We start from the raw sequence: 24,246 nt of genomic DNA, 5'->3' as shown, positions 1-24,246 counted from the left end.
ATGGATGTTATAGAATTGTGAATACGTTTGTCTTCCAAGGCTCAGTAAGTATCAGGATCGAGATAAATATATACAAGATACTAATAATACTCATGAATAAGTCAAAAACATATCAATTTGAGAAAAGGTCTTAATAAATTAAGTTATATCTTCATATAAAATTTACGAAATAGGGTATACCAAGACCTATACACGCATCATGGTATCAAATACCAGCAACATTGGGACTGTTTTTTTGTTGAACTTTTTCGTTAAAATCCAATAAAAGCAAGGATTAGAAACTATCCAATCTTGTAGAAAATTGATTCATTAATCGTGTAAAATTATGTGGGCACGGCTAAATGTTCTATATAGCTAGTAATATTCAACGGAAGAAAGAAAACGAGGAATATGTATAATAGAACTTGAATTTGTCAGTATTTTTACGGTATATTTTGAAAATGAGACCGTATATTTTGGTATATTTCTGATGGTCGACGGTATATGTTATCGACTTATCGAGTCTGCGGTCACACTGGAATGGACGGAACAGCGCGTGTCGAAAAAAAAAAAATATTAAATAAATATAATATATTAAGTGCGTTCGCGTGTGTGTGTGTTTGTGTAAGGAAGCAGATGCAAGAAGCAGAAATAGCAAACGGAGACACAGCACCACCAGCGAAGACGGCGACAACAACAACACAAACGGAAACCGAATGACTAATTTGTCAGTTTTTAGTATTTACTCAATAGCTAATTACACATTAAAACACAGCACAAAAAGAGTTTAGTTTACGTTGGAGAAGCGAGCGGATACAAGAAATAGCCAAGATGAAGAGGCAATTCGCGAAGATTAAAATTGCGGCTGAAAATTTATCAAGGTAAGTTCAAAGGCCAGACACGACAGACAGAAGGGGGGGCAGCGTCGTCGACGGCTACACCTCAGCTCTCCAGACAAACAGCCTGCCAGCAGGTGTTGCCTCATCACAACAACACACGAATGTAACAACAAAACCCGACTCCAATGCCAAAATAAAGCGCAGCGTTTACACTTACGTCGTCGTTGACGATGTTGTTGCCTCCAAGTGGGCGCTCAAGTCAGCTGCTACTGATGACCTAACGGCATATTTCCATTCTTTTTCTTTGCCCCCAACAACAGATCAACAAAAGCAGACTGCAAAGATTCCGAGCTAGAGATCATCGAGAAGCAGGTGGACCGGTATCGTGATACCATCGAGAAGATTGTGCGTAAATTGCCAGCACTGAGCAGCAGTGGTGGGAGCAGCAGCAGCAATGGCCAGGTATCTACCGAGGAGCAGGACAAGCGGACCAAGAAGAACAGTCACTACAAGATTGCCCAGGCCCTGGATGAGTCCGCCAAAGAGTTACCCAAGGATATGCCCCTGCAGAAGGTCTTGGCCAATTGTGGTTAGTTTTTTTTCCCTCCCGTTTCTCCCGACAAGTGTGTGTTGTTGTTCTGTGATTGTGATAAGAGCCCCGCCGGCGGGTGCACCGTGGTACGCATTCGATTTGATAATCGCTCTCAAGCGCATATGCAAATATGCATATATAGACAGCAGAGCGAAATACTTATGGATGGAGTGACTGTGTCACGGGCTTGCGTGCTCCCCAGTGCTTCTGTGCATGTGTATGTGTGTGTGTGTTTGCGGCTTCGCCTTGTCTGCGCTTGGCCTTGTGGCATTTACATTTCTCAACATCCAGCGTCGTTTTTTGATATATACTCAAACTGTGCTGTGCTGTGCTGTGGCCTGCGCGTTTTTTAATCATTATAATAATTTGTATTATGACGGCTTTTTTTGCGCTGCTTTCGCTGTTTTTGTTTGCGGTTTAGGCTATATGTATCTATTTATACACAGTTTTTGTTTTGCCTTTCCGATTGGCTATTGAGTTATTGTATATTGTATTTCGCCCCCGCTCCGGCCCTCTTTCTAACCGATTTATTGTGCATTTCATTTAAATTTGTTACACCCCGGACCCGGTAAAAGTAAATGCCAATAATTATGTGCTGGCCTGCCCAGAAAAAAGTAAAAGTTACGCCAGAGATTCATTCATACATCATCGTCATAATCGGACACACTCTGCTCTGCTCTTTATTTATTATATGCGGGCCGTTCCTCCGCTCCCCTTTCGCTATTACTCATTTCGTTTGCTTATTTTTTTTGGCTGTATTTTGCATTCCACATATTGGCAGATATGTGTGTGTGTGGTGCGTCAATTGCAATTTAGTTGCAGTTGCAGCCAAAGAAGAGCCAAAGAGCAGCATGAACGCGAGTCAGTCGCAGCTGCAACCCCTTATAGTGGTTCAAGTGCAGTTTCTAGTTGTATAATGCTCTGCTAGGGATACAGTGCAGCCTTTGTTTTCCACATAAAGTTCATGATTAGACACGCACGTTCCACGTTCATACGTGTTTGCTGGGATGATGTGTGGTGGAGCGGTGCCTGAAACGCGATGGGAATTATTAGTGGTTTAATCAAGGGAATTCGATTCCAAAGCGGTATAAAGTGAATCAAGTTAATTTCCCATCGAAACATGGCTTGTTATGGAGGTTTAGGGCCTGCCCTACATTGCATTTATAAGCATTATTAGAGGGTAATCGAAATCGAACAAAGGTAATTCTATAATGAACATCCTAATCTTCAAAGAAATGCATTCAAAAGTGGTGATAATTGAACAAATCTTCAAAGGTTTACATCTTAAAGTGTTATATGTACATATGTACAAAGGTTTAAGGCTTTCCTTGAATGCGGAAATTCTTATCAGTGTAAAGTGAATAGCACTGCGTTCACACGCTTTGACCCACTGTACTTAAGGGGCCACCCTTTTGCAACTTTATTGTTAGCCACGATGCGCTTCAATTCAGCTCAATTCCCTCTCAGCGTCGTCGCACACATAGGGGAACAGCACAAAGCGAATCTATCTCAAATGTTATACTCCAGTGCCTCTGTCGTCTTCGGTCTTCGGTCTTCGGTCTCCGTGTCGACCTCTTTCCCTCTATAATGGGTTCAGCTAAGCCCCGGGTTGCCTGCCGCCGGGGCACTCAACACAATTATCACAATTTTGCTTACTCAGCTCGCTCGTCAACCTACGAGTATTCGCTGCCTGTCACCTCCCCCAAAATAGGGGGGCCGCCGCAACTCCCCCACCGACAACTGGAACTGGAAACCGGCAATGGCAACGGCATCGGGCACGCCAACGTCTTGGTCTCGGTGCTACCGCTCTGCGATAAGGTCTTAAATAAGCATTGACTTCCTCACTTGCGAGCGAGCGACAGAGATAGAGGCGACTCCCCATCTCCACTCCAAGCGGGAGCTTTGCATCATCTAGCCGAAGTTTCTATTGTAGTACTTTATTTTTCGTGTGTATTTCGCAATTGCAGGGGAGCTGGAGAAGACAATCGCAGAGTGCATCATCGAGAGCGAACTGGAGACGGAGACCAAGGTGGTGAGGCGTTTAAAAAACATCTTGGATAAGGAACTACAAGAGATCTCAACGTTGAAGCGTAATGTCTCGCGAACATTACAGGAATACACCTCACTGAAGCGCAGCCATGAGGTAAGGTTTTATTTTTCTTTCCGATCATAAATCTAACTCTCCATTAAATACGATTAACAAAAACACTTGGCTCCAAGAAAGAGAGAGAGAGTGATGAATAATGTTTCTTTCCGCTTTCCCGAGAGAGATGGCAATGGGAGATTGTTAAATTAATTAAGAAATTGAGTATGGAAATAATGAGCAGCAAAAGTTACCACCTCTGCTCGACTGGCTCCCAGAGAGATAGCCGACTGACCGACCCACCGAACCACACTTACCCGTTCCAGAAATTGTCTCTGATAAACGACGGCACAAGAACATCAATATTGCTTAAACAACTGCCGCCGGTAGTTGCCGCCATGTGTATCTCAATCTCCACAAGGAGATCCGATCCATCAGTGGTTGCACAGTGGTTTCATGTTTTAAACACTGCAAGTTTCCGGAGAATCAAACTATCTTGATTATAGCTCCAATAAGGGGTTCTTAGAATACAAGAAGTGGTTGATAATAGCTGATATAATCAGTGAAGATAGCTACAGGGAACACTCAAAATTGGCTAGCTTCCCTTTAGATAGGGTATAAGATCATTGTCATTGAGTTCTTGAGAGTTTCTTGGTATCCATCTTAATATTCACTCTCTCGCTCACCCTAATGAAGCCTTCTTTTGGGAGTATTCTCTTGCATAATCAGCATGGAACCACTGTACATGCATCAGCGGATGCCAAGAACCAAGTCTGCGGCGCCCAAGAAGCAATCAATTTTTAATTTCAGTTTATTGTTGCTTTTGTTGGCTCTCTTTCTCTCTTTCTGTCGTTCGCTCGTTCTTTCTTTATCTCACGTCAGGTTCTATTGTTATTTGTTGTGCCATGCGTTTCATTCGACAAAAGTCGTCGTCCGCTTACGTACATACATATATATAGAGGTTATATAGTGTGTATGAATTTGTCGCTTAGGCTTTAATACTCTTTCCAAAGGTACTATAATTGTAGTAGGGCATAGATCGGAATAGATCTCTGTTCGTCTCGACTGTAAATGGATTCTTCTAATTTTCCTCCAATATAAGTCTAACATTTATATTTCTTGCCAGCACGGGACCGCATCATGCGTCAGCGCCCCTCGGTCGGAGCCACCTGATGTTACATTTCTTTGACCATTTCTTTTCTTTAGGGTATCCAAATCTCGTTGCTTTAGAGTTTAGGCTTTTGCAGCATTTTTATGATATGATTTTGATTGTTGTCGGGGTCGTTTCTTTCGTTATTGCCTTTATCGCGGGCCATTGTGCCTCTGAATGGAAATGGGTATAGGGATGAAGAGTGGGATGGGATGGAAGTAGAATGAAGTGAACGGCTTTTCGGTGTTCTGTTCCAATTTCTTGACATACGATTGGTTCTGCCCATTGAGGGGGAGACTCTTCGCACAAGTGTGTGTCACCAAACGGTTATATTTTTGTAGGCAACCCAACAAAAATGTTACTTGACAAATTCTGAGTTTTTATTGTCATTGTTTTTGCTTGTTTTTTGTTGTTTTCCGTTTTATTTTGCGAACAATCACGACGGACACATATCCCATATAAAGAAAACGTCGGGGATGACTAGTCGATGTGGGTCTCGGCTTGGTGTATGTTGTCTGTAGTCCGTTTAAGGTGTCGGAAGACGTTCATTGACATGCCTTGTCTGTCCAGCAGTAGTGACATCATAATTGGAATTGAGGCGACACAATGGATGACCATTCGAATCGGGCGACTGCGTATCAGAGAATTTGAAACGCAAGTTATTTACAAAGCTAGCTCCGGATAATCTTATCGCCAGTGGAAACAGGCCCATATACTCATACTTCTACTTAAATATAAGAGGTGTATTGTATGGCACTTGCTATAATTCGCTAATCAACGTTGCTCTACCCTCCCTCCAACCACCGTCGTGGGTTCTAATTGCATTCCCTGACATGGATCCGATACACAAAATACAGCCTTTACAAGTGTTAACTTTGGTGTCTGGAATGTGTGTTTTGCTCTCTTTTGCCATGCGCCAATGGAATGGGAATCCAACTCTCATGTAGGTCATCGAGAGGTCGATGTGACTCACAGAGTCTCACGTTGGGTCTGAAGACAGAGCAAATATTCATAATTAGATGATTTCCATTGTTTATTGTAGAGATAGCTGTCGGGTGTATAGTTATTTGTCACGTTTTCTGTTTTGTGTTTATTTTTAGAATCATTATCGCAGCTGAAAAGTGTGATGAATGCATAAATTGCATACAGACGAATCTCTATCCCATATTTATTCCCTGTACTCTCTCTTGAAGGGCTGTTGCACACTCCATTTCGACCTGAATCAATTACATTTCTTATCGCGGCAACTGTTTCCATAAGCTTCTTTATGAGTCAGGGGGAGGCGACGGTGCCCACACGGTGTCAAAGCCACCTTAGTCAGTGCTCCCCCCGTATATAGTATAGGCATGAGAACATATGTTGCAATATCGGACGCACACGCCTGCCCGCATGCCCATTCCCCTTTGTGTGTGGAAACAAAGACATTGATTCGAAGCGGCAGAACAGCTGGGATTGAGGATTCGCGGTTGAGGTCGAGGTCTATTTTTACAGGCCTCTCGGCATCTCTCCTCTTAGTCATAAAGAAGTCCGACTGCATACGAAACTATTTCCAGTTTGTGGGCGTGGGCGTGGGCAGGGCAGGGCAGGGCCCTCGAGATAAGATAATTTTCCATACTTGAACTTTGGAGGCACATGGGATTGTGACGACTGGTTCGAGGCTTTACTTATCAGTAAATGAGGAAAAGAGAGTCACACATTTGTTTGATATATTTCCCTGTAGGCGGCTATACGTCTGGATGAGCCGGCGTCAAAGGTGAACCACATCAAGAGCCAGCAGGAGGAGTGCGCGCTGAAGCTGGAGAAGGAGCGCGATGCATGGGCCGCGCAGATGCTGGAGCTGATTGCCAAAGAGGATGAGATTGTCAACTGCATACGGGACTATGTGCTCAACCAAAGAAACTATCACGAGCGGGCGTTGCAGCATGTGAATGCCTCGCTGGCCCGCATCCAGGACACCATTCAGGCGACGGAGAAGTCGCGCTTTGGCACCTCCCTCAAGGAGCATCTGACGTCGACGCATCGGGAGATTTCCTATATCGTGGAGCTCTGCTGCTGCTGTCTGCTCGAGAATGGGCTGGAGGAGGAGGGCCTGCTCCGTGTGGGCTGTGCCAGCACCAAGCTCAGACGGATGAAGCACGCTCTGGAGGCGCAGCATGTGAAGACACCGCTGCCGCTGGACTACCAGGATCCCCATGTCATTGGCTCCATACTCAAGCTCTATTTGCGCGAGCTGCCCGAGCCGCTGCTCACCTATAACCTGTACAAGGACTTTATACGGATCGCAGAGCGTCACAGCGAGAACGAGCGGAAGACAGAGATAAAGGCTATACTGGGGAAGCTGCCCAAGGAGAACTATGCGAATCTGCGCTACCTCACACGCTTCCTGGCCCTCGTGCAGCAGCGTTCGGTGCACAATAAGATGAGCTCACAGAACCTGGCGATTGTCATGTCGCCAAACATGCTGTGGCCCCGCATCGATAAGAGCAGCAATGCCCAGGCCGACTACATTGGGCAGGTGAACAGCTCCTCGGCGGCCAACATAATTGTGGAGCTGCTGATCAGCCAGTGGGATTACTTCTTCACCGGCGACGTTGAGTTCTACGTGACGCTGCAGAGGCAGAAGCTCTTTGTCGAGGGCAAGAGCAAATCGAATTCCTCCAACGAGAACCTAGACAAACATGACAATGGTAAGTGGAATACGATAAGAGGAAGCAATGCCCTTAACTTATTGACTCATTCCCTCCACAGAAGTCATGGAGAGTCCACGATATGGCACTTTGCGCCGCCAGAAACCGAATGCTCCTTCGCCTCCCAGCACGAATGGGAGCAGCACGATCATGACAACATCACAGACGCCCCAGCGGCCGCATGCCAAGGAGCTGTTCCCGCAACAAACACCGCAAACGCAGCAGGAGAAGCCCGCCAAGCCGCCGCTGCCCAATTTGCCCCAATTTCAAGTACCACCAGCCGCCGTGACCCTGCCAACCAACACACAGCTGGAGGCACTGCCGCCACCGCCTGTGACGCCCGCCAAGCCTGTGCCCATGACGCGCACCCAGTTCTTTGGCCTGGACAACTTGCCCTCGCCCACAGCGGATCGCAAGAGTACGGACAGTATCGGAAGCTTCAAGCTGAAGCCAGATTTGCCCCAGAAGCCGCTGCTGCCCAAGCGGCCGGCAGTGCTGGGAGTGGGACCAGCAGCAGCCAGGAATGATGGCAAGAGCGACGATGAGGGAGCCACCACGCCCACGCAGGCAACAATTGATAATGTCAATGGCAGCGTGCGCTATAAAACGGAGCATTTTCTTGAGAAACTAAAGCAGGAGAATTGTGATACGAATGGAACGAGGGAGGAGGCTCCACCTACGGGCAAAGAGAACCATAACCATAACCATGAACAGAACTCGACTGCAGTCGAGCCACAGAAACAGCAGCAGCAGCAGCAGCAGCAACAGCAACAGCAGAACTTGCAGGCACAGCCTCCGGAAAACAAGCAGCCCCAGGACAAGGCAACGACACCCATTTCGCCCAACTCATTTCAAACGCCGAAAAGGCCAACGGTGCCAGCGCCACCGCCTCCCACAAATCGCAAGCCATCGGAATAGATAGAGATAGGAATGCATTGTGGGAGACGGAGTCAGAGTCATTAGGTGTTACTGTTTACCCGCTAAGACTTGAACGCACAGAATATATGAATATATGAATATGAACATAATAGAATATATATATACGATATAATTTATATACAATCCTTGCGGCAACGTAAGAGAAGACCCTTGTGCATTATTGAGGTGGAGATATTTGAGAACCTCTCGTGTATTCTGCATTTGTATTTTTGCCTTGTCCATAAGCAATCTAATTTGTACGTGTTTAGCCATATATAGCTATATATCAAGCGATATCCATTTATACATAGTGTGTAGTAAGGCCTCCATAACTCAATTGTCGAAATTTGATTTGAAATGTTAGCCCCTCGAGCAATCGTTGGCTCTCGATTGTTAATCCTTGTTTGAAAGGTTGTGATACATCATCTGAATGGTTTGTGTTTCCTTAATTTTTGCATTTTGCATTTCATTTTGTTTCCATTTTTTTCCAACAACGAAGACAATTTCCATGGCGATTTGTTGCTTCCGATGTATACATTTTTTTAGCTATTCCAAATTACATTTAAAACATTTCTTTAAAATTATGAAAACTTGATTTATGAATGTACTATATAATTTGTATTCTTTTGCTTTATTAATTTGTAATGCAATTATTATTATTTTAATTTTACAATATAATTATGTATGAATTGTTGTGTATATAAAATATACATTAAAAAGATAATGAATTATGATTTTTACCCTAAAATTTGTTATGTTTTCTGTTTTGTTGAGTCCCCAATTGGCATTGAAATTGGCTGAAGTGTAGGTCTAATGTAGTAGAATTTAGGAATATGAAAGTGGAAACTCTTATGAACATGGGAAGCTTTGGATAAATCACATACTTACCTCGTGGAATGAAATCAAACAAAAATGATAGAAAACTATATCTCTACCGCTTTATTTGACAGGACCGGGTTTCTGCCATTGAGAGCCCCCACTAAATGTGCCATATTGTGAAAATACCTGAACTACAAGAGTTATCAACAGCACCTATCATATAAGGCTTGCTATACCTTCGCTATATCCATCATATCTCTCCAGTTTAGTCCCAACTATTGCTATATTTTCACACGCACACAATGTGCAGCATTGTTGGAAAAAAGGGAGTGAGAGCTTACTAGTGAGAGTGCAATCAGGAAACAGACCAAATACACTTATATTCCCTGATATTTGTAGACCTTATGTATGTTTGTACGACTTTGTGGGTAGGTTAGTAAATGTTGAAAACTACAATATATATTCTGCTACCAATTCAAAATAAAAGATCCGAAAACTCCCAGCTCTTGTGGTTGAAATATTTTATTTTGGTCTACGAAAGTGCTGTAAAATCTAAATATATTAAGTAATATTTTGTTAGCTAACTTAAGGAACTATTAAGACAAACTTCGTAGGCTGGCAGAGTCCCAGTGATCTGAAGGAAGCGCAGCAGTATTTGCGAGTATTCTGTGCCGAGTGCTGGAGGGGAACCAGCGGCTATCATCTGATCGGCTCTCGTCTCATTGGGAGTCTCCAGTTCCCTCACATAATCCATAAAGTTGTCCACATTGATGGGGACTTCTGCCTTTGGCTTCGGTGCGGCATTCGCTTGCAGTTTGCGGTTAAATTCGCTGCGATAGTAGTCGTTGATCATGGACATCATGCCCTTGGAGTACCAATAGATGATGCCAATCAATAGCATACCCTGCACAAAGGGTCCAACCATTCTGTCGGCTTTGACTTGTAATTTTTAACAGTGTGTTTGTCTAGTATTTGCTGACAATCTACATGCGATGGTCCTCGCGGAAGGTCTCCAGCCAATGGTTAATCATGTAGAACTGCTCCTTGATGTGGGGCCAGGCCATGGTGACAATCAACATAATCGTATTGGCGAAAACAAACAGTTTCATCATTTCAAATGCTAAGTGGGGAAGAAAATTAATTTATAGGGATACCATTTATGAGAAAAAATCCTAGACAGACCCTCCGGTGTGCGTAGATAGTCGCCGAACCCGGAATTCAAATCCTTGTCCTGCTCCTCTTTCACCTCATGCTGATCCTTGACCTCTCGGGACTTGCCTTTGCCGCCGCCCTCGGCCTTATCCTTGCCGGACTGTCCCTGGCCGTGTCCGTGACCCTTGCCGTGTCCGCTGTGCTTGTGCCTGCCGTAGCCCGTCGAAGTGTTGGCAAAGGCAGATTTCTTCGATTTCATTGCATCCACCACACAGCAGTTTGGTCAGCCGCCAAGAGCTGCGCCTCGGATCGTCCTATCGCGACAAGTGCTGCTCCAATAATGACTATTTTTCTGCGGCTCATTCTGCGGCACGGCGTCAGCCAATTCCCGTCGCTCTGGTGGCTGGCCATTTTATGGTTTCTATTTTATTGATTTGCGATTTCTGCTTGTCGCTTTGCCGCGCCGGATACAATGGGGAATGTGGCAGGTGGCAAATAGAAATATGCTGTTAGTGGAGCAATGCGCTTGGATATTCGGTGAGGCATGTGTGCTTATTATACATACATTTGTACATATATATGTACATACATATATGTGTCAGCTTAGTGGATGAATGTGTTTAGCGCCAGTCTGTGGTGGTGGGGTCGAACATTGGTAGGAAATGGATTTGATTTTGGGGAAAACGAGAAATATAAACGGCATTTTAACAAATTTCATATATATTTAAATTTTTACTAACAAAACAAATCTGCTGAAAATATTTGAATTTTAATTAAATTTAAAATTAAAATTTCCTTAAGGAACAATTTTTTTTTTTACCTATATTCTGAAGCTTAGGAGCTCCTTAGAAACTTATACTAAATATATATGTATTTGTGGGGAGATCATATTACAATGTTCTATATTTCAGGTATTTCCCTGTATTTTTCAACCTTTCTTGAGTTTTTTTATTCCTTATTGGAGGATCCTTTGATATCGATATTGATAAAAACATAGCTCGTTTCAGTAAAAGTTTTATCGAGCTAAATTCGAATACTGATGTTCATTATTTTGTTTAGAAATACTTGGTTAAAATCCTTAAAAATACGAGTTTAAAGTAACAATAATAAAGGCTTATAGAATGATATTATGGCAACCGTATCCAGCACGTTGCGTTATCTTTTTCTGCACTGAAACCCCCTCCAGTTCTTGTGCCTGTTGCGGCGTGGCCAGGCAACAGGTGCAAAGGCCACCCAGGATGACCAGCACGCAAAAGGCGGTCAAGGAGAGGCTAGTGCCGACCTCCCTCAGCAGGAGGAGAAGGGAGGCGGAGAGCTGCCACACCCTGGCCCAGGTGAGAGCAGAGAAGGCAAACTGCGTTCGGTGCTCTGGCGGCACCAGCTCTTCCATGCAGGCCAGGATCATGGACTGGCCACAGGAGACGGCTGCCTTGGGCAGGGTGCTGAAGAACAACCACAATGGGATCTCGTACACCTCGGGCACATCCTCACCATTCAGGAACCAGCAGAGGCACCCAATGACACCTCCGAAGATGCAGAAACCTCCAGCCCATTGCCACTTGCGGGGGCAGTGATGGAAGGTCAGGTACATGGCCAAAAAGCAGCCCAAAATCTCCGCCACGCCCAGGGTCATAGTGTTTAGTAGCAGGTGCTCCCGGCCAAAGGATCGAATGTTGAGCAGCAGTCCCACATGAACCACGAGAAATGCAGCCAGAGCCATGTGCACAGCCACCAGGTGGATTGTGGCTCTTCTGTGCCCTCGCCAGAGGTCCAGCCAGCAGACTGGCGAAGGCTGCGCCAGCATCTTCTCCCTGAGGAGCGTCAACTGTTGGGGCAGGTCCTTGGGGACGTTGAACCAGTGACCATTGATGCGGGCTGCCTCGAGAACCAGCTCCACAGTCCCATCGACGGCTAACTGGGAATCCTTTGCGTGCTGGAGCACCCAACGCGGGGAATCGGGGGTCCATGGCAGCAGGAAGATGATCACCAGCAGGGGCAGGGTAATCTCCAAGTAAATATGCCGCCAGCTGTGCGCAAAAGAGGCCATCCCGGGCAGGAGGATCAGCCCCAGGGCCCAGAAGGAATCGTAGAGGAGCAGTGCGGCCAAACGATGCTTGCCCGCTGTGATGTCGCTGACTGTGAAAGAGGAATAGTCATTATCAGATCTCCTCCGATCTTCAAAGATCACTTACATATAACCTCTCCCGAGGTGACCATGAAGGAGCAGGCAATAGCCGCCAGACAGCGCAGGGCGCAGTGCAGACTGAAATCATTGACCAGGCACGTGATCAGGCCACATCCGAGCACCGACCAGATGCCCGTCACGTAGATCTGGCGTGGACTCAGGACCGGCAGCAGTTTGGTGGCCACCACGCCACCCATGACGAAGCCAAAGAGATGCCAGTACTGCGACCAGGCCACAAAGATGTCGCTCAGGCAGGCCAAATCGAACTCAACGATGAGGGAGTGGAAGCTCAGAGGGCTGTAGTGGAACTGGTGGCAGCGGTGCATGCTGGCATAGCCGGAGTCTCCGTAGTGGACCATCACGTGGCAATGGTCCAGGGAGACAGAGCTGTTGGCCACGGCATCGAAGGAACTCGTGTCGCAGCTGTACTCCTCCTCCGGATAGATGTCGGGGGCCGTGAACAGGATGCTGGCCATGAACCAGGCGGCGGGTATCTTGCAGAGGAACAGGATGAGCAGCGTGCGCAGTTGCCAGAGCCCAAAGTCTCCCAGCAAGTGCCCAATAACGTCTGCGGATGGATTCCCAGTCGGTGGTGGAGTAGCCTGCTCATTGGCCTCCGGATCGGTGCAGGTGAAGATGTGAGAGTATTGGCCCAGGACTTGGGGCGTGGGCGAGTGGCGTCGGACCTTCGGCTTCCAGCCACTGTTGGTGCTACCAGGCTCCGGCATCCTAAGTTAGCTTTGAAATTCAGTTGCGACGTCTTGAGAGCGCCAACCCTCCAGCATGACTGCGACTTCGCTTAGCACCTCACTCGGACAGGTAAGCTCGAGGGCGATCTGTGCCGGCCTCCGATGTCGTCGCTAATCAAATCAAGTCGCAAATAAGCGCAAAAAATGTTCCTAAATGATGGCGCAAACATTGATCTGCCCAGCGGGAACGATCTATTTTGGCTGCGCATAAATCGAAGTAAGCCACCGGGCAGTAGACTTTCCACGGAGACTGTGTGCAGACAGCAGGTGATTGATGTGATTATTGATAGTCAATTGGTTAAGTCAATCAATCGATAATCGGATGATGGTTAATGGAAAGCTTTATCAACTATGGGTTATGGAGAATTTACACTGATCTACACAATATGTGTTTTCTCTTTGGAAAACTTCTAGCTAAATACCAGAAATAATCTCTTCTTCATCCAGTCATTCATGTATTCCCCATGGTTGTAAACACATTTCCATATATCTTATACGAGTATCCCATTCTCCATCTCTTCAATGAGTTCTTTCATTAATTAACTTCCGAATGAGCTCAAATATTGGTCATACACCGAAGAGAGTCTACCATATATAACATATCTTATCTGAATTTTTTGAATAAACATTCCATGTCGCATTTCTACCATGAACTCTGATGCCTATTTCAATATTCATACATATGGGATACACCTTCAGTTCTCTGCCCCATTTCTTGAATGAACTCTGATGTTTATCAGGAATAAATGCCTCTTCCGATATCCATACATCCTTTGTTCTATAGTGAGATCATATCTGAAAGCACACTCTCTACCCCATTTCTTGAATGAACTCTGAAGCCTCTTTTATATGGGGTAGATATGGGATATATCCTTAGTTCTATAGTGAGATCTGTCTGCCCCATTTCCCGAATGAACTGGAATGCCAGTATACCGAGCCTTATCATATGAGGCCATACGTGATGTAATAGTATATTTTTGTGACCAAGTGTTACGTCTGAAAATTGTTTACTTTCGTTGGACGAATGTATTTCGCCGCACTTGCAATTTCATGGAAAACTTGTTTCTGGAGGACCAAAGCTTTTCTTTGCTTTCCCAGAGCCAGTTGGTGTTGGTTTCGCGGGCAGAGCTGGTGGAAAGTAAGTGTCGGCCAAGTTAGTTGCAATTGTGGCTTCCAAGTGGCCGCACCATGGAAAACGCTAAAGTGGAAAACAAGACGGATATCTACCACGATTCTGTGGTCTTTATAACAGGTAAATGGGGCACAGATCTCTCTGTAGTCGAGATTAATCACGGAGCTTACAGGTGCCACGGGCTTCGTGGGCAAGACCCTGCTGGAAAAGCTGCTCTGGAGTTTTCCGCAAATCAAGCGGATCTACATGCTCATCCGCCCCAAGGGTGGGGTCAGCGTGAAAGACAGATTCCAGGCGTTTCTGCAGAATCGAATCTTCGAGCGACTGCGAGCCGAACATCCGGAGAGACTGAAGAAAATCTTCCATTTCGCTGGCAACATTGAGGACGACAATTTTGGTATGAAATTGAAATGAGGGAAAATTCACCTTAAACCACTCTGCCTCTACTTGGGGCTGCCTCCATCAACAGGTTTATCGGAGCCGGACAGAGCCAGGTTGTGCGGCGAGGTGAACATTATCTTCCACAGTGCGGCAACGGTAAGTGTGGTGTCGTTTGCCTCTCCAGAGCTGCCTCACCTGAAACGAGTGTTCGGTTTACAGGTGCGCTTCAACGAGTGCCTCAAGGTGGCAGCTCGTGTCAACTCCCAGGCGACATACAATTTGCTGGAGCTCTGCAGAGAAATGACACAATTGAGAGTAAGCCATTCCAGAGGATTGATGGACTAATGGACTGATGGACTGATTGACTGATTGACTGATTGATGATCTCGATTCCCACAGAGCTTTCTGTACGTGTCGACGGCGTACTGCAATCCGGGTCGCAAGTATGTGGACGAGGAAGTGTATCCCACGCTGCCGCCGGTGGACTGGCGACAGTTTCTCACTTGCACCAAGAAGGTGCCCGACGATTACCTAAACCACTTGGCCGACTACATCAAGGGTCCGCATGTCAACACCTACACATTCACCAAGTCCATAGCCGAGCAGATTGTCAATGCCTACAAGGATGTGATCCCCATTGTGATTGTGAGACCCTCGATTGTGACGGCCGCGTATCGGGAGCCGTATCCCGGCTGGATAGACAACGTCCAGGCCATCAGTGGCATCATGATGGAGATCGGAAAGGGCGGAATCAGCAGCATATTGGGGGACAAGGATATGATATGCGACATCATTCCAGTGGACTTTGTGGTCAATGCCATGATCATGATGATCAACAAGGCAAAGTTGGGCAGGTAGGTACAATGAAGGGTTCCACTGATTGATTATGATATCCTATCTTCTCTTTTCCTTTAGTCTGAGCATCTGCAATGCCACATCGGGTGTGACCAATCCCATCACGTGGCAGCATCTGGGAGAACTCACCATGAAGTGGTCCAGAATCTATCCCACCAAGCGTATGATCATGTTCCCCAACTTCAAGTACCGTCGTAGTGCCTCCAGACACGAGTTGGCCGTGTGGTTGCTCCACTTTGTCCCCGCCCTGCTGATGGATCTGCGCACACTTCTGCTGTCCCAAAAGAAGCGCATGGTCACGCCCATTGCCAAGAAGTTTCGACAGGCCTGTCTGGCAGGTAAGCCTCATATGGATATGACTAGAAATTCCAACCATAATTCGATTGCCTTCAGGAAGTTTCTTTTCGCTAAACGAGTGGATCTTCAAGAACAAAAGTCGCTTCTACTTCAAAGAACAGATCGAGAATGGCACCTTTTCCATGCTCTACTGGAACTTGGAAGACCTCGACTACGATGACTATGTGCGACGTCACATGATTGGCATCAACAAATATTTGCATCGGGAAAACTTCACCGTGGACTCCAATAAGCTTATGGTAACAAAGTGAGTGCCTCCTACCCTTTCTTGTTGGTTCTATGAGTAATACTCTCCTCTGTTTACAGGGTCTACTGGGTCTGGATATTTCTTCATTTGTGCTTTTACATGTTGCTTATCTACGTCATATTTTAGTCAAATTAATTAAGAAATACATGTACTATGGTATGTTAAGAGTTTATGTTTGTAATAACTGAAAACATCTAGAGTAACAATTCACTTAACCTAATCACAGAAGAATGTTTGTTGTTTCATTAGCTGAGTAATACCGAAGCTATCCAGGAGCTGGCAATCAAAAAAGGATCTCCAAATCCATCCTACAATCGTGTATTGTTCACATCCGACTCAATGGTCCACACTGGGGCATTCAGGGGCGACTGTTCCTTCTTGTCGCCCTGCTCCACCGCTGCCTGGGGCACAACTGGAGCCACGCTTGTCCTGGGTGTGAGCAGCAGGCTCGTGCAGATCCCACCCAGGATGCTGAACACACAGTACGAGGTCAGCGACATGGCCGTATCGATCTTCTTGAGGACGTTGAAGAACGGTGCCGACAGCAGCCACACACGGGCCCAGGTAACGACGGAGAACACAAAGAGCTGCTTTTTATTGGCCGGCATCAGCTCATTCATGCAGGCAAGGATCATGGACTGGGCACAGGAGACTGCCGCCTTGGGAATGGTGGCAATGATCATCCACAAACTGACTTTGAGATCAGCATCCACTAATGAAAGAAAGAAAGATGGGATTAAGATTTTGTTGGAATGGAGGATTCAGGGGATATTTACTCTGATCTGCATTGGTGAAGATCCAGCCAAGGCAGCCAAGAATTCCGGCAAGTATATTGAACACTCCAGCACATTGCCACTTCCATTTGTTGTGTTTGAGGGTGAAGTGTAAGGCCAGGAAGCAGCCAATGATCTCAGAGAATCCTGTGGGAGGAAGGAGCATTTATATCAGAGATCGCGGTCAAAGCTGGATGTCCCTTACCCATGGCGATGGTATTCGGAACGAGATAGTCCCGGCCAAAGGATCGTATGTTCAGCAGCATCCCCATGAAGTTAATCACGAAGAAGGCCAGCGCCAGATGAGCGGCGATCATGTGGGTCTTGGCCCGCTTTCCCACCCACAACTCCTTCCAGGGAGCTGGTGGCGGTTGGGCCTTGAGTCGCTCGCTGAGATGCTCCAACTGCTGTCGAAAGTCGGGTGGGATTTTGAAGGTGCGATCGTTGATCGCGGCTCCCTCGCGCACGATCTGCTCTACGTTGTCGATGGAGAAGCGGTCCACAGCATGTCGGAGCAGCCAGCGGGGAGAGTCGGGAGTCCAGTAGAGCAACACGATCAGCATGACGGTGGGGAAGGTGATGCCCACATAGATCAGGGACCAACTGTTGAAGAATGAGGAGAGGCCGGGCAACAGGATCACCCCCACGGACCAGAAGGTATCGTACAGGATGATGGCACCAATGCGATGCATTCCCGCAGTGATATCCGCAACTAGAGAGAGATGACTTTATAGATCTTTACATAGTAATCGATAGGTAAAACTCACATATAGCCTGTCCAGCGGTGAACATGATGGCACAGCACACAGCGGAGAGACATCGAAAGGCGCAATGGAGACTGAAGTCCCTGGCATACCCTGTGACGACGCCGCACACAATCTGGGCCACAGCTCCCACGCAGTAGGTGCTCCTTGGACTAATGCCCAGCATCATCTTAGTGCCGAGGACGCCGCCCACAAGGACACCAAAGAGATGCCAGTACTGAGTCCAGGCCACGAAGATGTCTCTCAGGCACACCAGGTTGAACTGCATGATCAGGGAGTCAAAGCTGGACACGTAGGAGAACTGCTCGCACTCGCTCCTGCTGCCCGTGGCCTCATCCATCACATAGCACTGATTATCCGAGACGCTGTAGTTGGAGCTACTGCCCTCCAGGTAGCTGGTGTCGCAGGTGAACTCCGAGCCGGGGTACAGCTCGGGGCCCGTGAATATGATGCAGGCCATGAACCAGGCGGCAGGAATCTTGCACAGAAATATGATGAGGATCGTTCTCAGCTGCCAGATGCCAAAATCCCCCACCACATCGCCAATGACATCGCTCCCCAATGGTGGGGCCGGTGGTGTGACAGCTCTCATTCTCTTTGCCGAATCACTTTCAATCTCATTCGAATGGGAGTGCGAGACCTGGCGCTGGGACATCTGGGGACTGGGCGTAGCGGGACGTCCGGCACGTATGGCCGGCAGGTTAACCATGGCTTCCGTAGCTATTCGCTAGTGGGACATTCTGTCGATAAAGAACGAGTGGAAAACATTTGTAAGGTGCTTTGCCAAACATATTTCTCAAATCAGCTGTTTATTTATTTTCTTCTTCTCAGATATGTATGGCCGTAGTACCCCCCTCTGCCACAATAAATTGATATAAATTGAAAGCGGTTTACAGCTGAAATCACTTGAGCATTGAATATCACGCGGAATTGTTGAAATGCCTGCGGTTACTGTTTATTTGATTGATTTTCATTATTACAAGGATGAATGTAAGTTATTTATTTATTTTATTTGAATTTTTCGCATATTCCCGATCCTCTAAAGTTACTATGCGAATGTTTATGGTCGGAAAAATTATTGAGAGCCTGCTTAAGTTTAAATACCCTTTTGCCTTTTGAAACAAAGGCCAAAGGAGAGCGTAAGTGGCACGTGTGCTTTGTTTATAATGTTTCCTATGATGTAGTCGTACGATTGGGCTCAAACTTAAGTGCATTATTTCGGATCCCATTAAGATGAGACATGCTAATTTAAATGGCTATAATTAAGAATATATTTATTTGCTGGGAACGAAAAGGCTTTCTGCATAGATTTAACCTAAAACGAAAGGGTATACAACTTAACAGTTATGCCGTAGGCGCACTCTCTCGGCTTTTCAGCTGACGAGAGACACAGTTATGCTGTGGGCGCACTCACTCGACTTTGATTCTCGTAAGAGATGGGAGAACAACATGAACAGACATGTCGTAAGCTTTTGTAATGTTCTCTCTCAAAGTTATGCTGTGCATCCCTCTCTCGACTTTGATTCTCGTAAGAGATGAGAGTAAACTGAAGGTAGCTTTTGTAATGTCCTCTCTCTTCTCTTGGACTTTGGCCCTTGCGCCTCTTCCCAACTAGACTTTCTGCAAGTTCTTCTTCGATATGGATGTTCTTGTTGTTGCCTTGCACTGATGTATCATCTGTAAATCACACACCTCAAACAATATAGTTGTATCGATATCGGTTGATTAAAGGCAGATAATGAGTGTTTATTCCAGTGCATTATCTGGTTGTTGGTTGTTGGCAATGCACAAACATTGCCAATCTGTTAATTTGCTAGATCTTTGCTTGTCAACCCTCTGTTTGATCGACTTTATTGACCGCAGTCTTTATGCTTCGATTCGGCAGGTGCTAATTTGGTATTGTCTGGTATAGAAGTTGCCCCACCTCCAGACCAGACTAGACCAGGCGGCACATCTGTTTGTCCAGCGATTGGTTGTGCAAATATTTTACCTTCATATTTTCCAGGCAGTGTTAATTATAGGAAACTGGTCTGGTCTCTCGCTGGATTTGAATATTTGAATTTCCTATTTGATCCGATAGTGGTGCGGTTCCCTGCAATGGCAGGTCGTGCCATTAGTTGAATGACTTGTTTTTGAATCCCAATGCAAATTAATTATTGCCCACAGAGCATAGAACTGACCTAAAGTACCAGGAAGGCGTAGTAGCTGATAGAATGGTCAAGTTTTTGACAAGATAATGAATTACCCAACTATTTATTCACTTGAATGGAATGCACTCTAATTAACTGTGGAACCACAGTTGTTTTTCTGTGCCTATCCTATGTTACTGACCTTTATCAACGGGAACTTTGAAAACTCTTGATTTCAGCGATAACAAAACAATTTCGAGTCCAAAAACATTCAAGTGAATATTGTTTCGTTTACGATACACTTTGTAGAAATATCTCTTGTCTGCTTGATTATTTGAATGCATACAAATTAATATAATTAATTAAGCGACAACGAATATTGTGTGCGTGCGGGTATATAAGGCAGCTTTCCAATTTGCACGTCGCGCCGCCGATTTTCTCCTGGGGAGCGAACGCGTCTCAATCGGTTGAGAATCAAATGGCAACTGACGACAGTATCGCCACCATTGGGGCCTCAGAGACAGTCCCGATACCCACTCGCAGACAGCAACGGAGCCCCAAGAGCGTTAATTTTCTAAATGAATTTGCTTAAATAATAAAAACCCATTAACAGAGTTCAATATTTTCCCTTTTTTTTATTAGAAATTTCTATCCAATTTTTGTGGTACTGTAGTTTAATTGTACAAGTTCAAAATATAGTTATGTTTTGTAACGGAGAAGCAATTGTGGTCAAGGGTCACATGTCACTTCCGCAACTTGTTTGCCCATTTAATATTTAATTTTATTGAATAGCAGGCTAATCGATAAAGTGTCGTCTCGTCTCGTCTCTCAGTGCTCTTTACGGTATGGGTTTCTGTTTGAGTTTAGCAATCAAGTGTGGCATTATCTTGGCGCGACACCGTAAGAAGGGGTCTCTCTCCAGAGCTCCTCCGCTAAAGGGGTTATGGCTTAGGGGCCATAATAATACTATTTTGTTCTCTTTATGTTATCAGCTGTTTGCCGATGGGGTAGTACTTGTCCCCAACTTGTTCTGCCCTCTGCGGATTCTATTTTAATCTTTATAGTCTGTGTGTTGCTGTTTTATTCTATTTTTTTTTGCAATGACACATCGATGGTTGGGTTCTTTCTTTAGTTGCGATTGACCTACATTAATTTCTCGTTCTCTTCTGATAAATCAATTTTGAATACTCCTAGTGGATCTTTTGCTCCAGGATGTGCTGTGTGCCATCGATCATCATAATTTTGTTGTTTAAATTAGTTTAATTTGTTATAACTCGTATCACGTCGATTGCTAATTGAGTTCATACATTTTTGAAACGAAACAAACGAAAGATTCATAATTTAATTAGCGGACAGTGACGCCAAATGCTCGGATTTTGATTGATACCGGTTACTTTTACCTTTAGGCAAGCCTCGATTTTTGTGGCGAAATCTGTGGATACATAGATACATACATACATACATATAGAAGAAGGCGTGTTTTAGTTGGCATTTAATTCCTATGATTGTTTTTATTGCAACAAAATAATTTAAAGCAAAGTATTTTCCTATTATCATACTGAAAGGACTCTATTTTGGCACTAGACTTTCAAGGTAATTTCTAGTATAATATCAAGGCCTGACATAATTTATCGTGCAGCACATCCTTCTCCCTCTAAAATGTATCTTTTCCAAAGCCTACTTATAGGCTGCCCGAAATCTCCTCAAATGGTTTCCAAGCTGCGCGATTTTGAGGCATCAATTGTCTCCACCTCTGACGGTCTCTTCTGCAATTCTATCTCCGCCAGGCTGTCGCACATATCAATCGGATAGAAATTGATGTGCCAGATATCGGCAATACTGACGGCCATATCCCGCTCAAAGTTGGTCAACAGCTCGTTGCTGAAGCCGCTGACTTCTGTGCTGGCGGAGCTGCAGCGGCGCAGAATCATCTCCGAGTGACGGCGGTAGGTGTTGGGCGTGGGCACCTGGCTGATGTGCGGCTGTTCCGTGTTCCAGTAGTAACGGTTCAGGCGTCTCAGGGCCAGGCCATAGATCCAGCCGACGGTGGCGATGATGGTGATGGGCACCAGCGGATGTATCACAGTCAAGGTGCTCAGGAAGGGGCAAAAGACCAGGCATAGACGACTAAACGTCACCACCGAGAGCATCAGCAGGACTCGGTTCTCGTTGGAAACCATTTCCCCCGTACAGGTGGTCAGCACGGCTATCGAGGCGGAGTTGGCCAGCTTCAATATAAGCCAGAATATGAGCTCCAGACCCACGCGCCGTGAGTTTCGTTCTAGTTACAGAGAAGGAATGATTATAGGCAGGGATATTTAAATTAACTCCCGATTTCTTACCAGTTTCAGGCAGCAGCCAGACCAGGTAGGTGCTGAGCCCAGCAGCAATCATCAGATTTCCTGCCCAGCGCCAATGGCGACGCGTATAGAGAATCATGTAGAGACCCACAAAGACGCCCACCATCTCGGCGAATCCCAGGGCCGCTGTGTTCACATGAACTTGAGCTGCACCCAGGTTTCGTATCATCAGGAGAGTGATGTTGTACAGGACCATGGCACAGCCCCAGATCCAATGAATGTAGATCAGCTGACTGCGCTTCGTCTCTCCGTCCCAGATTCGGCAGTAGCTGCGCTTATGTTCGGCCATCAGTTCCAGATCCTTGGCGTATGCCGTGAGTTGAACGTCCAGGGTGAGCGGCACCTTTCGATTGTTGTAGGTGGCCGACTCCAGCAGCTGGCGCAGTGCCGCCTCAACGCGCTGGTGTCGCAACAGCCAGCGGGGAGCATCCGCAATCCAGCGATGCAGCCAGACAAGTACGATGAGGGATGAGGAAATGGCCACATAGAGGTAGCTCCAGTCATCGAAATATATGGATATCCCAGGAAGCAGTACAAGTCCAATAGACCAGAATAGCTCCGACAAAGTGATGACTATAATCCGAGCCTGTCCCGAGGTAATGTCGTTCACTGCAGTGAGCGATGGTAAGATGTAAGTTCGTGTCTTGGGTCTTTTGATTTTGACAGCAACTCCACTTACATATAAACTGCCCCGAGGTGTACATGAGAGCGCAGAATATGGACGTGAGGCAGCGGAAGTAGATGTGCAACTGGTAGGTGTCCACCAGACCCGTAAGATTCCCGCAGAAGATCTGCCCCAGCATCCCTAACAGCATGAGGCGTCGCGGACTGATGCTAGAGGAGGAATTTCACCCATTAATATCAGTCTTTTGTAGTAATATCCGAAGTACGTACCGTTTCAGAGCCGTGTAGGCCATTAGACCGCCAATGAGCGCCCCCAAAGCATGAAAGGATTGCGTCACAGCCACCAGAACACGACGCGAGCAAATCAAATCGAACTCCGTGATTAGCGACTTGTATGCCGTTGTGTGCTCCACTTGTTCGCAGGGAAGCGATGACGATGATGCCTCGTCTTTCGAGGCAGTGGCATTCCACTCCTGCCCATGACGACTCACAAAACCTCGGGCTAGGGTCTGGGCATAGGCATTACACACATCCACATTGAACAGGCGATCTGTGCTGCGTTCCTCCTGCCACAGATTGTTAATTCGACTGTCATCCGCTGGCAGTGGTTCGCTGGAATTCCAGTCCGACGGACGACAGACTAGCTCTCCTTTCCAGGGATACGGGGCCGTGTAGATTATGCAGGCCATGAACCAGGCACTGGGAATCTTGCAGAGAAAAATCAGGAGTATGGTCCGCAACTGCCAGCGCCCAAAGCTTCCGTGGATCTGCTCCACAACGTCCACGGCAACGGATGACTTACGTCGGCTTGGACCACCACTCGATTCCGATTCCGATTCCGGCATGACCAGGCCGCGCTGACACCTTGGCGAACGTAGTCGCACTGATTCTGCTAATTTTCCATCGATCGGATATTTTGATGCGAGTATCACTGAAGGGAAAACGATGTTTGTTCTACTGGTTAGTTGTCTCCACAAATTGGTGCAAATTAGTCGGAGATTTTGTGCCCAGTCTGAGTGACGACTTATTATTAGCATTGTTTTCTTTTTATTTATACCATCAATGACGTGTGCTGCCTGCGAAATGGGAAAGAGCTATCTAAATTATTTAATGTCATTAAAATTGGGCAAGAAAAAAAATTCCATTGATCATTGAATCGATTGAAAGATATTGTATATTATGAAGCTATAATTAATATGACGAGATTCACACGTCACGGCCAAGTTGATCTTTAGATGGAATATCAGATTTATTCCTTCTGTGATGCTTCGGAAGGTTCCCCAACTTGTGATTTTGATTTGAAGACAGACATTAGGTCGTTTTATTATACCAAAAAATAAATAAATAGCTGGCTTCTATAAAACTATGACTATAACTTTCGGGTGCCAATCGATCCCGAAAAGACATGCCACGCGCTGATCGTGGGTTCTGTGACCTTGATAGAGCGTAAAGAAGAAAGCTGCATTTAAAT

The 24,246-nt window shown here is 46.0% G+C and overlaps 7 protein-coding genes across 8 annotated transcripts; 2 read left to right on the top strand and 5 right to left on the bottom strand.

Annotated features, from left to right (window-relative positions):
- Positions 1-502: 502 nt before the first annotated feature.
- RhoGAP92B (Rho GTPase activating protein at 92B) lies at positions 503-8,270 on the top strand. Its single transcript, XM_001359848.4, has 5 exons — positions 503-860; positions 1,139-1,407; positions 3,378-3,553; positions 6,364-7,330; positions 7,392-8,270. The coding sequence occupies exons 1-5, from the start codon at positions 811-813 to the stop codon at positions 8,246-8,248; spliced, it is 2,319 nt and encodes a 772-aa protein (XP_001359885.3). The 5' UTR covers positions 503-810; the 3' UTR covers positions 8,249-8,270.
- Positions 8,271-9,564: 1,294 nt separating this feature from the next.
- Xport-B (exit protein of rhodopsin and TRP B) lies at positions 9,565-10,017 on the bottom strand. Its single transcript, XM_002137982.3, has one exon. The coding sequence runs from the start codon at positions 9,990-9,992 to the stop codon at positions 9,648-9,650; it is 345 nt and encodes a 114-aa protein (XP_002138018.2). The 5' UTR covers positions 9,993-10,017; the 3' UTR covers positions 9,565-9,647.
- A 1-nt stretch (position 10,018) lies between these two features.
- Positions 10,019-10,569, bottom strand: Xport-A (exit protein of rhodopsin and TRP A). The gene is made up of 2 exons (XM_001359846.4): positions 10,250-10,569; positions 10,019-10,187 (listed from the first exon to the last, which is right to left on the bottom strand). The coding sequence occupies exons 1-2, from the start codon at positions 10,476-10,478 to the stop codon at positions 10,051-10,053; spliced, it is 366 nt and encodes a 121-aa protein (XP_001359883.3). The 5' UTR covers positions 10,479-10,569; the 3' UTR covers positions 10,019-10,050.
- A 674-nt stretch (positions 10,570-11,243) lies between these two features.
- On the bottom strand, positions 11,244-13,408 carry LOC4803080 (solute carrier family 22 member 3). Its single transcript, XM_001359842.4, has 2 exons — positions 12,412-13,408; positions 11,244-12,355 (listed from the first exon to the last, which is right to left on the bottom strand). Exons 1-2 carry the CDS (start codon positions 13,130-13,132, stop codon positions 11,334-11,336), a joined length of 1,743 nt encoding a protein of 580 aa, XP_001359879.3. The 5' UTR covers positions 13,133-13,408; the 3' UTR covers positions 11,244-11,333.
- An 853-nt stretch (positions 13,409-14,261) lies between these two features.
- Positions 14,262-16,356, top strand: LOC4803083 (putative fatty acyl-CoA reductase CG5065). The gene is made up of 8 exons (XM_001359845.4): positions 14,262-14,405; positions 14,458-14,682; positions 14,755-14,822; positions 14,886-14,981; positions 15,066-15,520; positions 15,582-15,859; positions 15,915-16,125; positions 16,185-16,356. Exons 1-8 carry the CDS (start codon positions 14,342-14,344, stop codon positions 16,249-16,251), a joined length of 1,464 nt encoding a protein of 487 aa, XP_001359882.2. The 5' UTR covers positions 14,262-14,341; the 3' UTR covers positions 16,252-16,356.
- On the bottom strand, positions 16,278-20,247 carry LOC4803082 (solute carrier family 22 member 13). Of its 2 annotated transcripts, none has more exons than XM_015182787.2 (5): positions 19,994-20,247; positions 17,666-18,402; positions 17,104-17,610; positions 16,902-17,045; positions 16,278-16,837 (listed from the first exon to the last, which is right to left on the bottom strand). In XM_015182787.2, exons 2-5 carry the CDS (start codon positions 18,369-18,371, stop codon positions 16,434-16,436), a joined length of 1,761 nt encoding a protein of 586 aa, XP_015038273.2. In that variant the 5' UTR covers positions 18,372-18,402; positions 19,994-20,247; the 3' UTR covers positions 16,278-16,433. The 2 variants fall into 2 exon arrangements, with proteins under 2 accessions (XP_015038273.2, XP_001359881.2); XM_001359844.3 differs by lacking the exon at positions 19,994-20,247 and adding an exon at positions 18,557-18,687.
- Positions 20,248-21,276: 1,029 nt separating this feature from the next.
- On the bottom strand, positions 21,277-23,877 carry LOC4803081 (solute carrier family 22 member 1). The gene is made up of 4 exons (XM_001359843.4): positions 23,046-23,877; positions 22,831-22,985; positions 22,134-22,760; positions 21,277-22,072 (listed from the first exon to the last, which is right to left on the bottom strand). The coding sequence occupies exons 1-4, from the start codon at positions 23,810-23,812 to the stop codon at positions 21,495-21,497; spliced, it is 2,127 nt and encodes a 708-aa protein (XP_001359880.3). The 5' UTR covers positions 23,813-23,877; the 3' UTR covers positions 21,277-21,494.
- Positions 23,878-24,246: the final 369 nt, after the last annotated feature.

Source organism: Drosophila pseudoobscura, chromosome 2 (assembly GCF_009870125.1).
Source record: "Drosophila pseudoobscura strain MV-25-SWS-2005 chromosome 2, UCI_Dpse_MV25, whole genome shotgun sequence".
Lineage (NCBI taxonomy): Eukaryota > Metazoa > Arthropoda > Insecta > Diptera > Drosophilidae > Drosophila > Drosophila pseudoobscura.
This window is presented reverse-complemented; position numbering and strand designations above follow the sequence as displayed.